Source organism: Gavia stellata, chromosome 4, assembly GCF_030936135.1.
Source record: "Gavia stellata isolate bGavSte3 chromosome 4, bGavSte3.hap2, whole genome shotgun sequence".
Lineage (NCBI taxonomy): Eukaryota > Metazoa > Chordata > Aves > Gaviiformes > Gaviidae > Gavia > Gavia stellata.
The window spans coordinates 28,266,471-28,285,283 of record NC_082597.1 but is presented as its reverse complement, the minus strand read 5'-3'; the positions used below and the strand labels follow the sequence as shown (position 1 = coordinate 28,285,283).

At 43.5% G+C, this 18,813-nt stretch overlaps 1 protein-coding gene across 4 annotated transcripts in view; it reads left to right on the top strand.

Annotated features, from left to right (window-relative positions):
• ST7 (suppression of tumorigenicity 7) overlaps nt 1-18,813 on the top strand; it is a 156,668-nt gene that overhangs the window by 42,932 nt on the left and 94,923 nt on the right. The window contains exon 1 of one of the 4 annotated variants that reach the window (XM_059817025.1): nt 1,379-1,722. The exons of the other annotated variants lie outside the window; for them this stretch is intronic. Coding sequence (XP_059673008.1) covers nt 1,701-1,722 — 22 coding nt within the window. The 5' untranslated portion in view covers nt 1,379-1,700. Of the gene's footprint in view, nt 1-1,378; nt 1,723-18,813 lie in introns of those variants that run through there. 4 annotated transcript variants of the gene reach the window in all.

Sequence of the window (18,813 nt, the reverse complement as noted above, 5' to 3'; positions counted from 1 at the left end):
CCTCCCCAGGAGCGGAGGGGTTGGAGTGGCAGTGGATGGCTGTGGCTCCGACCTGTACGTTTCTTTCCAGTCTGCTCTTAGGGCAGTGGTGGCCCCAGCCAACACCTGCTTGGTTCCCTCATGATTTAAGCATGCTGAGAACCTCCGGTGGCAGGTTCTGCTATCCTTCAGTGTTACTTGTTTTTCCAGCCTGCTGCTCGAGGTGGCATCGTGTATTCTGCAAACAGCACAAACCCCCTTAGTACATAGAGCAGCAGGAGCGTTTGGGAACAGTTAACCCACAAAAGCTCAGAAATGGCAGGGGTGGTGGTTGTTTTTATCTAAGTGCATCGCTTAATGGACTTGCATCTACCTCCTTCTCCTCATCCACCAGCAGCACTTTTCAGTCTTTGCCGTCTTTGGAGCAGCATATACTTGTTCAGTGAGACTTATCAGAAAGGTTCTCGGTTTTGCCCCCTCCGGACAGCCATTCCTATGGATGGCCCCCAATGTCTGGTAGCTTCTGACCATCAGCTTACTGCTTGGTTGCTCTCACCAGCACAAGCCAGGCACATTCCTTTTGTCTGTGGGAGGATCGGAAGAAACCAGCTTAGGGCTTTGTTTTGACATTTGAACATTTTTAAATTACTGAGTGTCAGAAAAAAATACGCTCCTTGCACTCGAAAATGCACTCACAGTGGCTAAGAAACACTAGATCTAGATGGTTTAGAAGAATAAAAAAGAAATAAGGAAAATATTTCTTTGGTTGCTAGGATGCCTTTTTATCACTGAGATCAGTGTGGTTTGCGGTTTTTATTTAGATGTGTGACTTACTTATTATGGTTAGAGCATTGCTACAGTGTATTCTGACAATAGATTTAAGTAAATGAGACAGTTGGCTAGCACTTTGATGTGAAAATTAGGTTTGAAGTGTAGATTGGCCCAAGATTTTAATTTTTCTTTGAAGGAAAAATAACGAAGAGAGTAGTGATAGAAAGTCATGGTTATTCTTTATTGAAAATGCCGTAAGTGGCATTTACTTGGACGTTTGTCCCTGAAATTTATTGTGTGTGATGTGTTTGCACAGAAACACTTTGCATCTCGTGCAGCCGAGAAAAGGAGTGTGAATACAACGCAGATATTTTCCTGCTAGCGTTACAGCCCCGGGTGGGGGTTTTATCATCACGGAGGGAAATACATGTCTGGTTCTTTGTCTTCTGCTTTTTGTGACAAAGGAATTCCCATTTGAACTGCTCTGCTCTGTTCAAGCCCCCTCCGAGCCTCTGGGTTAGCAGCAGTCAGTCTTTGCAGTGTCCTGACGTCATCCAGTGTATGCATAAGCCCTGCTATTGTCTTACGGAGAGCAGGGGCTGGGGATTGCAGTATCTGGTGGCTGCTACCTATTTGTGCCTGCCGGTATCAATAAGGGACGCTGGCCTGCCCTTATCTCTTGGATTTAAAACAGAAGCTTCTGCTTTTTGCTTCCTGAAGAAGGACCTTTGCTGCGGTTGCAAGGAAGAGCTGTCTGCGGTGTGGAGCAGAGGAGGGGAGAGGAGGAGAGAGGAGAGAGGAGAATCTGGCAGCTTGGATAGCCTGGACTGCATTGTCTGGCTTCATGACCCCTGCTGTGTAGCAGTCTCATCCCTGCTCTCATACACTCCCTCTGTCTTCCACTATTTTTAATTCTTTCCTTTTTAAAATAGCAGCATCTGGGGCCAGCCATGTTTGGCACTGAATCTTCATGTAAGTAAACGCATCCCACTTACATCCTTTTTCTGTTGAGGATAGGGCTTGTTTTGTCCTCATTGTACCCACTGTGCTTGCATTCCCTTTGCTGTAGGTCGTCAGCTAAAAGCTGCAGTCCTCTCCTGTTTATGAAGGGACAAAAGATACCGGAGGGGATGCATCTACCTCCTAGCTGTGGGTGCATCGTCGGTGCCGGCAGCAAGGCAGCATAGGGTTGTCAGTGCTGCTGAATTCAGGCCACTGAAAGATGGGGAGAAAAAAGGCAGTTTTGCTTGAATGTGTTAATTGATAAGATCACATCTGTCAATGATCGGGAGTTGCAAACGCTCTAATGAATGCACTACTTGGATGATGTGTTTGGGGACTGGCAATGCTGCAGCATTAGATGGGCGAGAGCTGGGGGAGAATGATTTAATCAGCAGGAAAATACTATCTATCTATCTATCTATCATCTCATTTGCTTCATTTTTGTTTCTGGGAAAAAGGAGGCTTGTGTGGGATCCCTCCTGTAACTGGAGAATCCAAAATTAAGTTAGGTGGAATTCTAAATATGAGGTGAAAAATGCAAAATAATAGGATCATTTATTTGTTTCTTCCTAATCTTTGTGCTGGAAAATCTTAGCTGAGGCAGTCTGCTCTATAATACCAGTGCAGACGCATGTCATCGAAAGCAAGCCAGTTTTGCTTCAGCGGGAACAACAATTACCTACCTGGCAATCTGGCTGCGGAGGAAGGCTGGGGGTTTATGTATAAATAATGTTGGTGGTGACAGTGCAGCTGTGTGGAGACCAGTCTGATCCAGTGATTTTCGAGTGACTGAAAAATAGAAAACAGTCGGTTTACACTGTATTTTGTGGACAAATAGTACTGCATGTTGAGAACATGTCTCATTTGAATATGAAGCGGTGGCTTTTTTACAGCGTTATAACGTGCAGCGCGGTGTAATGTCTCTGTGCTGTTAGGCTGGGACCAGTTCTGTGGCTCAGCTCTTCCCGAGAAGTGGTAAGAGCATCAGGATAGCTTGTAATCACGTCCTCCTGGCTGCCAAACCCCCACGTGCCCAAAGGGTTAATCGGTCCTGTTGCCTGGCTCTGGCAGCTCCCCACCTCCTCTGCCACAACACCTGGTCAAGGTCAGGTGGCATAAAAACAAAATTTGCCACTAGATTTCTTTTGTTTGGGGACCCATTTTTCATGCCTGATTGTAAACATGTTTGCAGCTCTGGGTCAGTGGCGCGTGAGCAGAGATGCCGAACGCTGTAGCTGCCTCTGTTTATAACCTGCCAGATCTGTAAGCCCCAGGCTGTGTGTCTATGGGGTCTGCCTCTGCAAAATGCATATTAACGTGCTTTGAGAGAAAATCAGTGGCGTCCATGCCCTCTTGCAGAAAGCGCGTACTGCATACTCAGAAAGTCAAATTAGTCAGCCTTGTTCATCTTCGTGGTCCTTTCTTGTTTTATGAGGTGCATTAATAAAGGGCTTGCTTGTCACATCGGGCTTTTAGCTAAAGTCACTGGGTTGTACCACCAGCAGCTGTGGCTGCTTTTGTTTCCATGGTTCCCACAATTTAGAAAAGGGCGACAGGAGCTTCTGTAACAGCCACTACCTGTTTCCCAGCAGGGTCTAGCGGCATTATTTGCCTTTAAAAAAGGGGTTAAACGCAACATAGCTGGTCGCCATCCATCCAAGCAGAGTCTGTGGCCAGTCCCTGCCTGTACTCCCTGGCCAGACAGAGATGAAGGCAGCGTGATGGCCTCGCCTTTGTCCAGACCCCCTCCCCTGCGCCTCTGCTCAGGCCTGGCCCTCATACCCAAGGGGCCAACTGGGACCCTGGAGTTCCCCTTTGGGTTGGACGGGCTGTCCTGTTGCCTACTGCCACCGGGTGCTGGCACACGGGAGCAGAGCGGGGTTACCGGCGATGCCCCCTGCACGCCTGCCTGCGCAGGGCAGCCCTTGCGTAACCAGCCCTGCCCGCACTGCTGCTGGAGGAATGGCGGGTTGGCTTTCAAAGAAAGAAAATCGTATCAACATTAATCTAATCAAAATGCAGTCACAGCTAGGGGTTTTTATTCTTCCCTCTCCTCCTGTCTTCTTCTTATTTCCAAACTGTCAAATGACAGCAGTGCGACTAATTGTTAATCTTTCTGTCCGGCTAGAACGCAAATCAAATGAAATGAAATAAAATAATAAGATTCAGCATCATCTGGTCCTTGAAAACACGACAGAAGCCATTTCTGCTGCTAAACAAAAAGCATGAAATGAGCAGATTACATTTTTTTTAATCCTGCTGTTTACACTTAGTATTTAGGGTATTTTTTCTCTTTTCTCTGATTAAAAACCCAAGAAAAATGGTCAGAAGCAAATCCTGGTTTAGAACCTTTATTCTGTCACTCAGTATCAAAATATTTTAAATGCCAAATCAACTCTCATTCAGCAATCCTGGTTTTTCTTTTTGCTTTTAACAGCAGTCAGAAGGGCAATAAAAGATAGTCCAAGGGCCATTGTAGAAACTCAGGCATCTGCTTATTGCCTCCTGGATGCAGGGAAAGACAAACAGCAGGCAATGCCAGCCTGTAAAGGGGGATAAGGCAGCAGGCGATGCACAAACAGCTGCTAACGCTCCAGTGTGTGATGAGCGAGGAAGGAGCATGCAAAGCAAAAACCTCGTGAAGTGTCCGTGGGAAGGGTTGCGCTGTGGCAGGGTAGTTGTCTTACAGTCATGCTCAGTATTTTCCATCAGTCACGTGTCCGCTTTATAATCCCCACGGGAAATGTATGCGCCGGAGACCCTTCATCTTTGGTGCCTTTGTGCCGATCCACTTGCCGCCCCACCGGGGTGGTGTTGGGGGGCTGTATATATGGGGGTGGGGGGCAGCTCGCCATCCCACACCATCTCTCCAGCTGACCTGACAGATTTATCTGCTCGCCGTAATTATTTCACATTCTGTAGGGGGTAAATAAAACCTGGTTTGATAAAGCATTGGTTTGAGAATGAAGTCTTTTTGAAGGTGAAATGATGTTGCAGCACTGCACCGAAGCAGGGAAGCGGTGGGGCTCTGAACAAGTGATGAGCTGGTCCCCATGAGGACACCCTTGGTTCAGGGAGAAGAGATAACCCCAAGCCTAGGGGAAATAACCAGCAAACATCCCTTGTCTAGCTTGTGATACTGGCAGTTGCAGGCCTACAGGAGAGACAACACAGGCACAAATGAAACCGCAATGTGAGAGCAGCCACAGCTGGTGGGGCTCACCAGTGCTGGGGGAGGTCAGGGCAACACGGCTCCACCAAATCTATCTGTATAATGGGAAGAAGTGGGCCAGGTGCGGTTTAGAGTCTGTAAAGCAAGCAAAGAGGTGCTCAGAGAGCCATTTCATGCATGTCTGAGAATGTGTGCCATGTGTGCTTCAGATACCCCAGACAGAGTGATTCAGTAGGAAGCTGCGAGGAGGGAATTGCGCACACACAGGTGTATGCTGCTCACCCCAGTGCTGTTGAAAGGACCCAGGTGCATGCTGTGAAAGTCTGAGGGGACGTTCTCAGTACTGCTGCATTTGTACATGCCAGGGTATTTTAACCTAGCAGCAACGCTAAACTGTGAGGGGAGGTTGTCTGGGAGGTGCTCTTCCAGCCTGGGCTGTTCAGGGAGATGCTCCTGGTGGTCCCTATCTGGTAGATCAGCAGCTGCATTCTGGAAAGCGGAGAGACTCTGGATCAAAGGAGAGCTGACCAAAGGGCATGAGAAATGCAAAACCAAAGGGCAAGTGGAGCTTTCCTCTGTTGCAAGGCTAATGCTGGAAGGCTGGGCAATGCTGTGGAGAAAGGGAAACCTTGCCCGCTTAAGTGGGCCAGGGAAAGCTGCTATGCTTGTCCCAGGCTCACTGAACTGCCTTCTGCTCTGTCTGTTCAGAAAGTGCTTTTGTTCCTAGGCATTTTTTTCCCCAAACTCTCTTCCAGCCAGAATGCAATAAATAGGAAAGCTTGCACCAAGATAATTAATCTTATGGCATCAGAAAAGTAGTCTTATAAACCCCTGCAAAACAGCAGCAGCCAACAATGGAGAAACGAGAGATCTCAGCATCAGATATTAAGAGCAAGGATGATCCAGTCGGCACGGGTGCTGCTGTCCTGGGCTGGTGTGCCTGTCTCCTCCTTTCCCCAGCACCAGTACTCACCCCCACCTGTGGGAGAGCCAGCCAAAACCTGACCACTTCTGCAGGTAGTCAGTTTTGAGCATGTTGGCTCCCCAGGCTGGTTCATGGGATGATTAATGAGCAGTGGCACAAGGGAGGGTGAGACACAGCTGTTGAAACTCTGGTGAGATGGCAGCCTTGGCGAGAGTGGGCTCCACTGAACCAGCAGACGACCAAAATGCTCCTTTTTTGAGCATAAATAGCCCACTGCTGTCCTGAATTGCCAAGACCAGTAATAACAGTAAGTACAGGTACCTGGCATCACATGGCAGCCACAATTTCACAATGATGTTACACTGGTTTCTCAGGCAACTGTACGTTGAAGAGAGGTTACAGGAACGGACCAGAAGCTGTAACTTTAAACCAATATATTTGGCTGCTGAGGTTCCCGCTGTTCCCCATAGAGTCAGGATTGTTCAACAAATTGCAGAACAAGGTCAAAGAGAGGCTTGGCTACAGCAGCGTCAAATGCCAGAGTAAACCTGGATTATGAAAGGGATTGAGATTGCAGGAGCTGTAATAAACTTGACAAATTCAGCAGTGAAACTTCAAAATAATTGGAGGGAAAATGTAGTCGCAGCTCCTACTTTACAGTAGATTTTGAGGATTTACTGAGTGCTATTATTGTTATTTTTAAAATAAATGTATTCTTTAAAAACACAAACATGAGATAAGAGAGGGTTCTGCAGGTTCTGTAAACTCCTTTGGCTGTATTGCTTTGTTAGATGCCTGAGGTGATGTCTCCAAGGGCTTGCCTGTATGCGTGCTCAGGAGGACAGGGGCTGAAGCTCAGCCCTCCTTCTCAGACAGCACCAAGGGCAGGTTGAATTTGCTCTGTTGAGCTCTTAACAAGCAGGCAGCTGTTGGGAAAATTCAAGTGCACCTTGCCCTTTCTTCCTTCACAGAGAAAAAGGGAACGGAGACATCTCACAGGCTAGATTTGACTCATGCTTTTGACAGTCTTAGACAATTTGGCTCTTGCAACCCTGGATCACCTTTGCTATCTCACTGGTTTAGAGGTTGCAAGGATCTGATGCAAAGTTACTGAATACAGTGCTAGTCTCCGGTGTAGCTGAGTCCACACACAAGCTCCTGGAATAGGGAAGAAATCTCAAGGTGCGTGCAGTGAATAGGGTAACCTTTTTTTTCAGGTTGTTGAATTGGTTGGTCCTTGCCATAGCTAAAAGCATGAGCTATAATTAGTGGAGGGGTCTGTGATTGGTCAAAGGTGACAAAAGATCTTGCAGATTTAAGACAAAAATCATAGAATAATTTAGGCTGAAGGGACCAGCCGCTCCCTCAAAACAGAACCGATCTCCATGTTAGAGCCGGTGAAAGATACCATCTCAATCCATCTGCATGTTTGCAAAATGGTGTGAGATCAAAACAAGCTTCAACTTTGACCTGTTTAATTTACAGAACCAGAAATAGGGATAAATCTTTATGCCCAAGGACGACTGAAAGATTATTGGAGTCCCTTTGGGCCGTGTGACCCATATAGGAAGTGCAGTACATGCAGTGAGGACTGTGTCATATTATTTGAGCTGGGGTAGAAGCAGTAGAGTCTCATGAAATTTGGGGGTAATTAATGGGTATGCCCAGCAAAAAACTTATTCACAGAACAATCTAAGTCACTTCTTTTCGTCTTAGCTACAATACCCTGCTTGATCCCTGAACCACCAGGAAAAGGTCTGTAAAATGCTATGAAAAGAGCATGTGGGATTCAGGGAGAAAGAGTATTCCAGGTTTCAAGGTTAATGGGTATCTTTCCTGTTTGGTGAAAATACTGATACAGCACCACTGTTTAGCCCCCTTCATGTGAGGGTCACTATCTATAATGAGAGATTACAGAATGTTAGAAATGCCATTATGTTCCCTATTGTAAAGGATAGGATCCTGGGGCTCTGTAATAGGAAAATAAGCTGTACAACTACAGAGAAAAACACTTGGTACCCAGAATCCGGTGTAGCTCCATGGAAAAATGGCTGGCTTTGCTGTGTTTGATCAAGGTGAAGCTTATGCTGAGAGATCAACTTAAGATGCTCAGAAACCAGGAGTGCAAGTGAACCCGTATTCTACCTAGACCATTGCTTCCCAGCATTAGATGGAAAGTCTTCTAGGAGTTCCTAGGGCTCTCTGTGGATTTCATTTGGAAATGGCATTGATATGAAGTGTTTTGATTAGTACATGGGAATTAGAAGGGAAATTCTTCTGACACTACAAGGCAGCGATATAAAACTAAAGTCTGATATGTTTGACTGCTATTGAGAAATCCAGTGGCTGCGAAGAGCTTTCCTCGGTGCAGTGAAACGAAGGATGCTGAAGTGATCCTCAAAGCGTGCTAGACAGTGTTTCAGCCTAAAGCAGGAGCCTAAGGTGAAAACAGTACAAAGTTGGTGAACTTTTCGGAGAAAGTATATAGCTGTAGTGGGTACCTTCCACATTTCTATAGCCCTTACATAGCTTTTGTAAAAGTTTGACTGAACAGGGAGAAGGATGAGAGAGTGGTGGGAATGAGCTCTGGAAGAATGTGCCTTGTGCTCAAAAGGTCTGTAGCCTAAGCAGCCATGAGGAGGTTTTGAAGATGCCAGTGGAAAGATTATCCATCTCCCTTGGCCTCTCATGTTAAACGTGCCACTCATTAGCCCAGTGATTTTGCAATCTACAGTGACGATACCATTTCATACATGTCATCACTCCAGCAAATGCTGACTTACATTTTGCCTCTAGGAATGTTTTGGAAAGCTGTTGTGGATTTGGATTTCCTGCTGTACTCGCCTGAGTGTGGAAGTACCCATCTTGTGGTGCATCAAGGAGTTTTAAGAGGATATAGCCTTGACGTTGATGAGTTGTGGCTCAGCAGGTGCAGCAAAAGCAAAATATACTCAATTACATATTTTAAAAGTTCCTGGATGGGAGTAGAAAAAGGAGATCAGGTATTTTTCACTTTATGTGTTTGCTGCATTTTTAAAATGTAGTAAGGGATTGTATGATGAGGACGCCCCTAGAAAGCAAATTTGGAGGGGAAGGGCATATGTTACAGCTCCATGGAGCTCAGAAAACGGCAGCCAACTCTGCTTGTAAGAGCTCTGCTACAAGAAAAGGAAAAACTGCTGTAAGAAGATAGCATCCCAAGCAGAACCTGAACTGCATAAATCACTGGCTTATCGATACTTACAAGTCATACTGACTCTGAACTGACTTAGCACAAGGAAAATACTGCTGGTCACAAATATAAAAAAAAAAAAAGCAAAAAGAAAAGCATCATAATTAGCAATACTGAAAGATGCTAAAAAAGTATATTTAACGTTCAGAAAAAGAGCTGAATGTGGAAAACATTAGCACCACTAACCTTTTTTCCTGTCAGCTGCGTTCATTACTGGCATTAGTAAGCTATCTAAGAGTGTCTCAGTGGTAGTGAATTGTGCCACTGTATTTGCATAGAGGTAATAACCAGTCACTCAAACCATCCATCTGCTGATAAAATACTCTCAAGCTTTGATTTAGATTATCAAGGAGAATACACTAGATCAGAAATGTCAAATTAGCTAGTAAAGAAATTTGTCGAGTTTTGTGTCAAGATCCCATGCAGTGCTTTGTCATCCACAAGGATATGAGCCCAAACAGTCCAGCTAAAAAGCCCTGGAAGTTTTATAGGCAGTGAGTGGAGGCAAAGGTCTGCTAGAGGGTTAACTAAGCCGGGGGAACTGTTCCTGTAACTCAACAACATATATCAGCCTGGTTATTCTCTGTGTCCTCTGCTGTTTGCGTGGTCCACGGTGATAACTCCAGATAAGCTGTTACTATTATGTACAGAGTGAAGAGGGTGATGATCCGGCTGCCTGTGTAGATGGATGGAGAAAAGCTCCGAATGGTGAAAAAGAGCAGCCAGATAAAAAGCAGCAAGATCTGAGCTGTAAGCATCGCATTCAAGAGTGGAAGGTCCTCCAAGAAACCACCCAAGTGCGAGAGGCCTAATGCAGGTTGTACAGGAGGATACGGTGTCCTTTGTCACAGGAGAGAGGGTCTGTGGCAGTACAAGCAGGAGCAGATTCCTTTACGACTGCCGACCTGCTAATGATGTCTTCCTGAGGCTTCAGCTGGAACGTTATGATAGGACAAGGAGATGGCACTGGGATGAAGGATTTCTCAAGGGTATTACATAAGACATAGTATATCCTCTTTAATGCTATAGTGGGACTACTGGGTGTTGCCCCAGCCCATAGAGATACAACAGCTATGATGACCAAGAGGTTAAGTTGCCTGGCCAGGATAAAGCGCTGGTGGTCTGTCATGGCAGAGAGTGGTCGCACAAAGAATGGGCATTCAAGGCCTTTACACCGGACCTTTTCTAGAGTTATCTTCATAGGTATAGATATTTTCAGGACTAGGGTTCTCACTATGCCAGGATACACCTCCATGCCACGGAAGGTGGCATCGCTGTGGGTGTTGCGCATGACAGCCTGCAGTGACCGTCTGGATGCAAAGAGACATTAGCTTGGTCGCTCTGGAGCATTGCGTGTATGCTAATGACTTAGAGTCTCTGCAAGTCTTGGCTGCGTGTCAGAGGGGAATGAAGCTGTAGATTGAAAGCCAGTGCCCTGTACTGCAGGAGTTCAGTGAATTATGTGCCTGGCATTTAATTAGGTTATGTCTTGTTTGTGTGTCTATAGTGACATTCACTTAATTCTTCCATAAAATAAAGTATAGATAAATGCTCACATAAATTATGCAAAAAGACAAGAAGAATAGGTTCATGTTTGGACTTGCCTCAGGGCTTCCCTGAGGGAACAAGGCGATGTGACTCTCTAATCCGGAACGTCGGGTTGGCGCAGCCACTGTCACTGTAGAGCGAGGGGCTGTGGGCAGCAGCTGCTGCCTGCAGTCTGGCACTAAATATGCGGTGTCTGCATTTTCAGTTATTCTCCTTTAGTTCACTGATTTGTATGTACTCCAAGTGTGTTTTGGTTTACACTAGAAGGAAAGAGGTGTCTTTATGTCATTAAACAATCTAACCATGGATGAAGGAGTTAAAAAAACCTCCCAGTTTTTATTTATGTGTGTAGTATGTGTGTATATATTTTTTAAATTTTTTTATTTTTTTTTTTACTTTGACAGCTGTTCTGAGTTAAAACTATAACTGCCTTGTTTTTACTAGGATTGTAAAACAGACTGGTTGACCAAAGTTAAAGCAGTTTTTTCCTAGTGAAGGAAGAGCCTGAAGCTGTCTCCCATACAGTGGAGATGCTGGTGTGAAGCTATGGTCTTACTGCTTCTCTCCACGAACTGGGAATTCAATACCATGGCAGCTAGTAACTCTTGTTGTTCCCCTGTGTGGGGAGCCCAAAATCTGGAAATCGAAGTACCCTCTCATCTCTAGAAGCATTGCAGACATGCTGACAGAAGAGGTTGGAGGTATATTGCAGGCGGCATGGGCAAGCGTGCATTGCAGCTGACTCATGTGCTGCCTTACGTGTAGGCAAGGGAGGATTATGCTGCCAAGTTGGCTTCCAGAAACTGGAATTTCATCTCTGAAAATCAGCTCCTGGAGTTTATTGATTACTTTGGGTTTTTTGTTTTTTTTTTTTTTTTTTTTTGATAGGCTAAAATCTGGCTATTTGTCCTGTCTTTATTTTAGAACTTCAGTCTAGAAACACCTTTCAAAGGAAAAGATGTGCAACTATTAAGTCCTAAACTTGAATCGCAGTCATTGGGCTGTGCTTCTGCTTTCTGGCATACAAACTCACAGAACTAGGCTGATTAAATAATTTTGAAGAAGAAAATGAGGACGGCCGGTCAAATAGTAGCAAAAGTTGTCAGTGGATATAGTCAGAATGAAATCGAATCAAAATAAACTTGTGATCAGCAATCTGAAACACTAAACTATAAAATAATTGGTGAATGAGATAATGATCATGATATGACAAGAAATATTTTAGAACATTTCAAAAAATCACCTTGTTTTCCAACATTTCATTTGCTTTCATTCTTTAAAAGAAGAATGGAGCACTAGCTGTGAGCAAAAGTGAAGGTAACTTCCTTTTCTCTTTATAAAAAGTTGCTTTTTCCAGGGCCTCTTACATGAGCCCCAGGCAAAACATGGTCTTCATGGACTCGAGGTGTCTCTGATTGACTCTGTGCAAGTGATTTCACACCAGCCACCTGAAGGATGCTAATATCCAAAAATAAGCCAACAACAGCAGTTGACTTATGGTAGGGGTCACTGCAGTAGAGTTTGAGTATTGGCCATTTGCAGCTGGTCACCTTTTCTTTGGGAACAGGTGTCAAGATGGTTTCGAGCAACATGAAAGACTTGTCCTAAACAGGTGCTGAAACCTTTGTGTTGGGTTCCTAAGAGCTTAGGCTGATTGATGAGCTCAGTCTTTTCTGTGATTACTGTTCTCAGAAATAGTACATGATCTCTTACAAGGTTTGTCTGTATGTGTTCTTACTTAGGTTTAAATAAAAGTGTGATTTTTTTTTAACAAAGTTAATTAAGCTGGCACAAAAAAACCTACACTGATTCTCAATTAGGACTGTATTGAGTTAACGAGGTTTAAGATTAATTGAAATAAACTTTCTTAGCTGAAATAAGAATGTCCATGAACTATACTGCGTCAAAATGTGGGTGCAGGCAGGTCAAAGTACTTTAAAGTGATATTCATGTAAAAATGTCGACATGCTTTATTGTTTCTGTTTCTAATGTCTTTCATAACACTTGTAGTTTTCAGAAACTGAAAATGAAATATCTGCTTGTTTGTTCTGCTCTCAGATTTCTTAACAAGCATGAATGACCTTTGATAAAGGGTTTGAAGTTCCCATCTGCCGAAGATGAATTACAGTTTCTAAGCATAACAAATGAATAACTTTGTTTTCTTTGATCTTGCTGCCGTGCAGTCGGCCCTTTGGTGATGTTTCTGCAAAGATTATGGTATATATTTGGAGGACACCAAGAAAATAGATACTAGGTAGTGTTAATTGCCCTACCCATAGATACGGCCATGCTTCCCTGAGATGTTTGCTTGTAGGAAGGCCTAGAGACATTTCTATCGATCCACAGTGGCAGAGCATCAACAAGTCAGAGAGCACGAGGTGAGAAGGGCCTTCTTAAATTTATGAGGGCGTTATCTGTAATAGTCCAGCACTTAAGCCATTGTCCAAGGTGGTATAAAAGTTAGTCTTTGCACCGAACAGCCTACTGTTTATGCTCGGTTCTTGATTTAAATACTAAACTTGAGCTGGTTTGAAAACTTCTGAGATTCTGACAAAAACAGGAATCGAGCACAAAATATATTTTGCAAGTTGTTGCAAAATCAGGCATTAGCTAGATGGCTGATCTGGGGAGACTGAAACAAACTGAAGAATAAGAACAGTTGGAAACCTGAAGGAGAAGAGAAGGTCAGATCATCTTCATTCTTGAGGAACAAGAAAATTGAGAAGGTGTGATGAGCTAGAAGAGAGAAGGAAGTCTGCAACATGGAAGATCCTGGAATAGTAAATTCTCGAATTGTGGGGGATTTAGAAAGTGTGAGAGTTAAAATCTCATATGCCGAATAGGCAGTCAGAGTATGTATGGGTAAGAGAGGGGAAAGGTTGAGAGAAGCAGTAGGAGAGGCAGCACAGGTTTGATGGTGGAATGCTTAATCCTGCCCATCCTTCCTTCATGAAGCCCTACTGCCATTCCCATAAAGAAATCAAGATACATCCTTAAGATGTAAAATGGAACTGGTGGAAAATGCTGGAAATGCTATTGAAGTGGTTTTAGTAAATGAGATCATTTTAGAAATGAAAATCAAGATATCAGTCTCCCTTTACTCCAATATCTAGATGAGAAGGTGGATAGTAGATAATTTGCCATACTAAATGTTATCATGCAGTCCTTGACTGCTGTGTGCACAAGAGTTTATCGCGTCCTAGAGCCAGTCCCCCTGCTCCTGTATGGAGTGGGAGTCTCTATAGGGCAGTGTCTCTAGGACTGGGGTGGCGAAGCTGCAACAACCAAGGTGATCTAGGGTTGAGTGGGTTGACACAAACGCTACTTTATTTCCAAATCTTTTCAGAGTTTGGAGTGGAGGCAGGCTCCTTTTTCCTTCCCTCACTTTCCAATGGCTGCTTTTGTGATTTTCTCTAGGTCTGTCAATCCCGACTGTACCCTGTTTTACTGAAAGCACCAATTAAGTAGCCGAGCATTTGCTCTTCCTCCCAGATGGTTCCCTCTTCAATACGGGAAGCAATCTGTGCTGTAACAAAATGGGCAGGAGCCCAAGCTGTAATCTTGTACACAGATCGGTGCAGCCTGCCATTTGAAACTGAATTAACAGTGGGATGCGCGTTAACGGTATAGTGAGCAGGAAAGAGCAGAACCGGGGCGGGGTGGGAGTGGGGGAGAGGAAAAACTGCCTGGTGCTGTTTTGTTTGAGCCTGGCTTGTTCCTAATCCTGCTAGCCATTCAGCCTTGATGGTAGCAATAAGCCTGAGTACCAGCTGTGCCTTCCCATGGGCTGTCGTGTTATTTTCAGCTCTGTGAAAATGAGGCATTTCCATTTAATTTGCATCTTTTTTCCCCTTCTCTTTCTCTAATGAACAAGTGAGTACAGCAAATGCATTTATGCCCTCTTTAGTGATGCCTCTCCTCCTTTCAGCTGCATCTACTGTAAGATCCCTTTCAATCCATTACTTGCTTTAGATCTAGCATCTTGTAGTTCAGAGAAAATAATTGAAAGTCTCTGCTTATTGATGAGATCTCCTGCAGCTTCCAGCTGCTCCGCGGGCACTTTTGTTCAGAACTCAGATATCTGAGTGTAGGCCTATTCACCCATTCAGCATCACCAGTATGGCCCCACGGAGATTTTCCTGCTGGATAGTTTTCCCTTTACTCTGAAAAATCTCATATTTTCAGAATATGTATTGGGAACTTACTGGAAGAGCTACCTCGATTTTCCTCGCTATTTTTCAGAACTCTAAAGATGACAGTGGAGAAAATCACTGAACATGCCACTGTTTCATGTGCTGTATGATCACTTCCAACAGTCGGTGTTTCAGGTTCTCCCTGGAAGCATAGTCTTTACAGTCCTCAGCTGTAAAAAGCACGATGCTCTCCTTTCTGTTACAGCCTGTACAGTATGCCAGATAGGTTGCCTGAGCATAAAAAGGTGCACTGAATTAATTCAGTAAATCTAAAAAAGGCCGTTTCTCAGTCTGTGGTGGCCAGACAAGGTTTAGAGAGCTTGGTCTGCTACAGAGAGGTCTTAGATAGGTCTCTGGCATGAATGAGTCAAAGTTTCCCAAGTATAGGTAGTCAAAAGATACGTATGTATTTTCAATTAACAGATAGGCATTGGGTATTTTGAAAGTGGATATAAACCTGTTCTGAAGTTAAAAGACTTATTCTTTTTTGATAGAATCCCTGAAACTGTAAGAGAAGTAAGACAAAAACAAGCCTGTCCTCCTGGAGAAGGGAAGCAAACAGACATCAAGCTAAAGTAGTTATTGTTATCTATGACATGGCCTTCAGTTATTTGGCTTGGAGTGGTCTCTCGTATTTTTATCTTGAACCTGTCACTTTTTTATTTGTTGCTAGTGACTGACTCCCAGTACTGCATCAGGTTTGGCTGCTCAGGCTCAATGTGATGCACAGTGCATCTCAGACACCAGAGTTACTCATTTTGTCCCCTACAAACGCATCTGGCTGGTCTTCAGGCTCCAGCCCTTGCTATGGCCACTCTGTGGTTTGTGTAGTATAGTACATGACATTTTCTTGGAAATTGTTTGGTATATTATTTTGTTAAGCACCTAGTTTTGAGAGGAGACTTTTCATCAAGTCTTGTTAGGTAGTTAAGTTTTCTGCTCAGTGGGACTTTCTGGTCTCTGAGTGGACTGACAAGAGTTGTCTTCAACAGGTAAGGAAGAGAATTTGTCTCTTCAGCTACAGCTTCACTGCTGGAAGCACTTTCACTCCAATACATCTCTGCACAACGCAATGTTTCTTCCAATTCTAGTCACTAATTCCATCTGCTTCGAGCCAGATTTAAAAGCTGTTTAGCAGCAAGTGCCTGTGGTGAGTGGAAGGTAGCTGCACTTGTTTGAAGCAATGGCAGAATTTTGTGTTGTATTTATTTATACCCCTACTTTTCTGTTCTCTGGTTGCGTTTGTGGCAGTTATTGGGTGAAAGAATAAAAGCACGTGTATGTTTATGTAATAAACAAGCTATACGTTAGCTTTTCACGTTACATCCACCTTACAACACACACAGTGCTTCAGGGAGAAGGCTGGCTCACAGTTGTGGATATGGGGGTTTCTGTTGTCAACTTTAGTGTTGGGATATAAAGAGAGGAACTGAGTCAAGGCTATGAAACGTAGTAAATTTGGAAATGAAAACAGTGACCTTAAATGTAGTAATTTCCCAAGCAAAGACATTTTAGCAATATTCCAATAAAATTTTAGCGCTTATCAGCCAGTGGATGTTTCCATTGCTGAATTCTACTTTGATTCTCAGTATCATTTCAGATTGAAGGAAAACAGTGGTTTTGTCATTAATTTGATCCTATTCTTTGAAGGAAAACAGTGGATTAAAAAAAGAATCAGTTTCAAAATTGGCTGATTGTTTTAAATAATTACTTTTTAACAATTCTTTTTAATTCCTCAATGTTTCAGCTGGGTATTAATGTGAAATCAGTCTAGGTTGAGGTACTGCTTGTACACTTACAGTTTTTCTTCACACCTTAAATTTTATTCTATTACCATTAGGCAGAATCCTGGAAAACATCAATGTCAAAGAGTTGAGCTAGGGAAAAAGACTTGTCTTCTGCATAAAGGTAGTCCGGTGCCTCCTGAAAAGCCACTAATGAGATAACAAACATCTATCAAAGCATTCAGATAATTACATCTTGTCCTGTGGGGCAGCAGTGCTGAGGTTGACCAACAAGATTTATCCTTGAAATAATGTCACGGGTGTTGATGGCCCAGGCTGCGGTCATTTTGCCTCACTTACCTATTTGACCTATAGTCTTGTTTTGTTGCTGCGTTGTCCTTCTCCAGCAGCAGGATGCTCTGGGGTAGGGACCTGACTACATGGAGTCTTGAAGTGTTATCCTTTAGCGTCTTCTGTCGTTTGCCCTAGCCACATCTTTTTTCAGGCTTGAGCATTGTGTTTACAAGATGATTCTATTGGGTAAGAGTCTTCAGTATCTGCTTGTATACAGAAGGAATACTGTATCTTTAGTCTTTGTGAGTGATTTAAGATGTGCTCCCAAATGTATACACTGTATATGTTTGTACTTTTATATAGGTGCTTTTTAATAGCAATACTAACCCATTGTTATTGGGGGTTGATGCAGCTGAAGAATGCAAGACATGAAGGCGTCATTTTGGACTCAGGTCAGTTGCCTAAATGAGGCATCCAAAGCCATTTCAGATGCCCCAGGAGTTATTTCACCTGGCCTCCAGCTGTTGGTCCCTGGGGGTATTCTGTCTGTGCCTTGTGTCAGTGTATCAGCTACCCTATGCATCTCAAACAGCTTTGGATGCACGTGCTTAGACAACCAAATCAAGCTTTTTGTCATCAGGGATTGTCGTTTATGTAATCCTAAAGAGATCTGGCTGTGTTAAGTAATGTGGGAATCTCAGATTCCTGAATAACTGCAGAGTTTTTCGGGGGTTTTTTTGTTTTCTTTTGATCAGTAGAGAGTAAAAGTCACAATGATGATGATAAACTTGGACTCTGGCAAGGCGCGTGTGTCAACTGTTGCAGTGATTAACACCCGCTGCTCAGCAGCACGGGCTCGGGGATCAGGGAACATGCTGTACTCGAATTATCTGGCTTAGAAATGCCCTCCACTTGCCATTTGCAAGCAGGGACAGACAGAAGACAAACATTTCTTCCCCTAAATATGGGGCTTGTTATAGCTTAGTTGCTTGGCAATCCACTTGACTGTAAAATAAGCAGACTATTAAGCAATGCTACTGGTTTCCTTCCTTCTATGGCTTTGCGGGATATTCTGTGCTCTTTGTACCGTTCCAGCCTTTGCAACCGTCTGCTTAACTGCAGTGGGAGATACGCACTGCTGCCACGGATCTGTCTTTGGGGAAGAGAAAGTCACTGTGTTTTCAGGTGTTCCTCCTGTTGGTTTTTTCTATATGACACTGCACTTCTATTCATACCACTTCCCTTTCTCCTTTTAAGCTTATTGGCAACATCTGTTGCTGCTATCTGTAATTACACTTGGTACTGGGAGAAGGGGAGACATTGAGTACTGCAATTGCCTATGCTTTCCCTGTAGGTATGCAAAGTCATGTATTCATATACTGACACTTCTAGATTCCTTCATCATTTATTTCCCCCTGATCCAAAACAAACCTGTATGAACTATCAACCCTGTATGGACTAAACCATAACTCTGCCTCCTGCCTTGGTGGGGAAAAACAGAGCCAGCAACTGTCAGGAAAAAATATCAGTTTCCATATTGGGCTATATTTATATAGCATATAAATATAAATATATTTATTTTAAATTTTGTATACTCAGTTACATTTATTTATGTGGCTATCCTGTGATTGAAGTAGCGTCATCCACATGCAAAACCCTGGCAACTCCCTGAAGGATGCAAGTATATTTTTGATCCCAAGTAGATAGCTGTACTTCCTGTGATCAAAATATTAATGGTAATTATTAATAATTATTAATAGATATTGCTACTAATAATATTTCTGAGTAATACTAATACATACAAATAAAAGATTCTAGATTGTGAGCCAGGTTTGCCTCAGGGCCATTGGAAGAAAGCTCTTTTGAAAAACTGCGTTTATGTTTGTAGAAATTACTTCAGGTTCTGATACACTTCATATGGCCTTTTCCTACTGTTCAATATAGTAAGTGACCAAAGCATAATAATTTAGGCA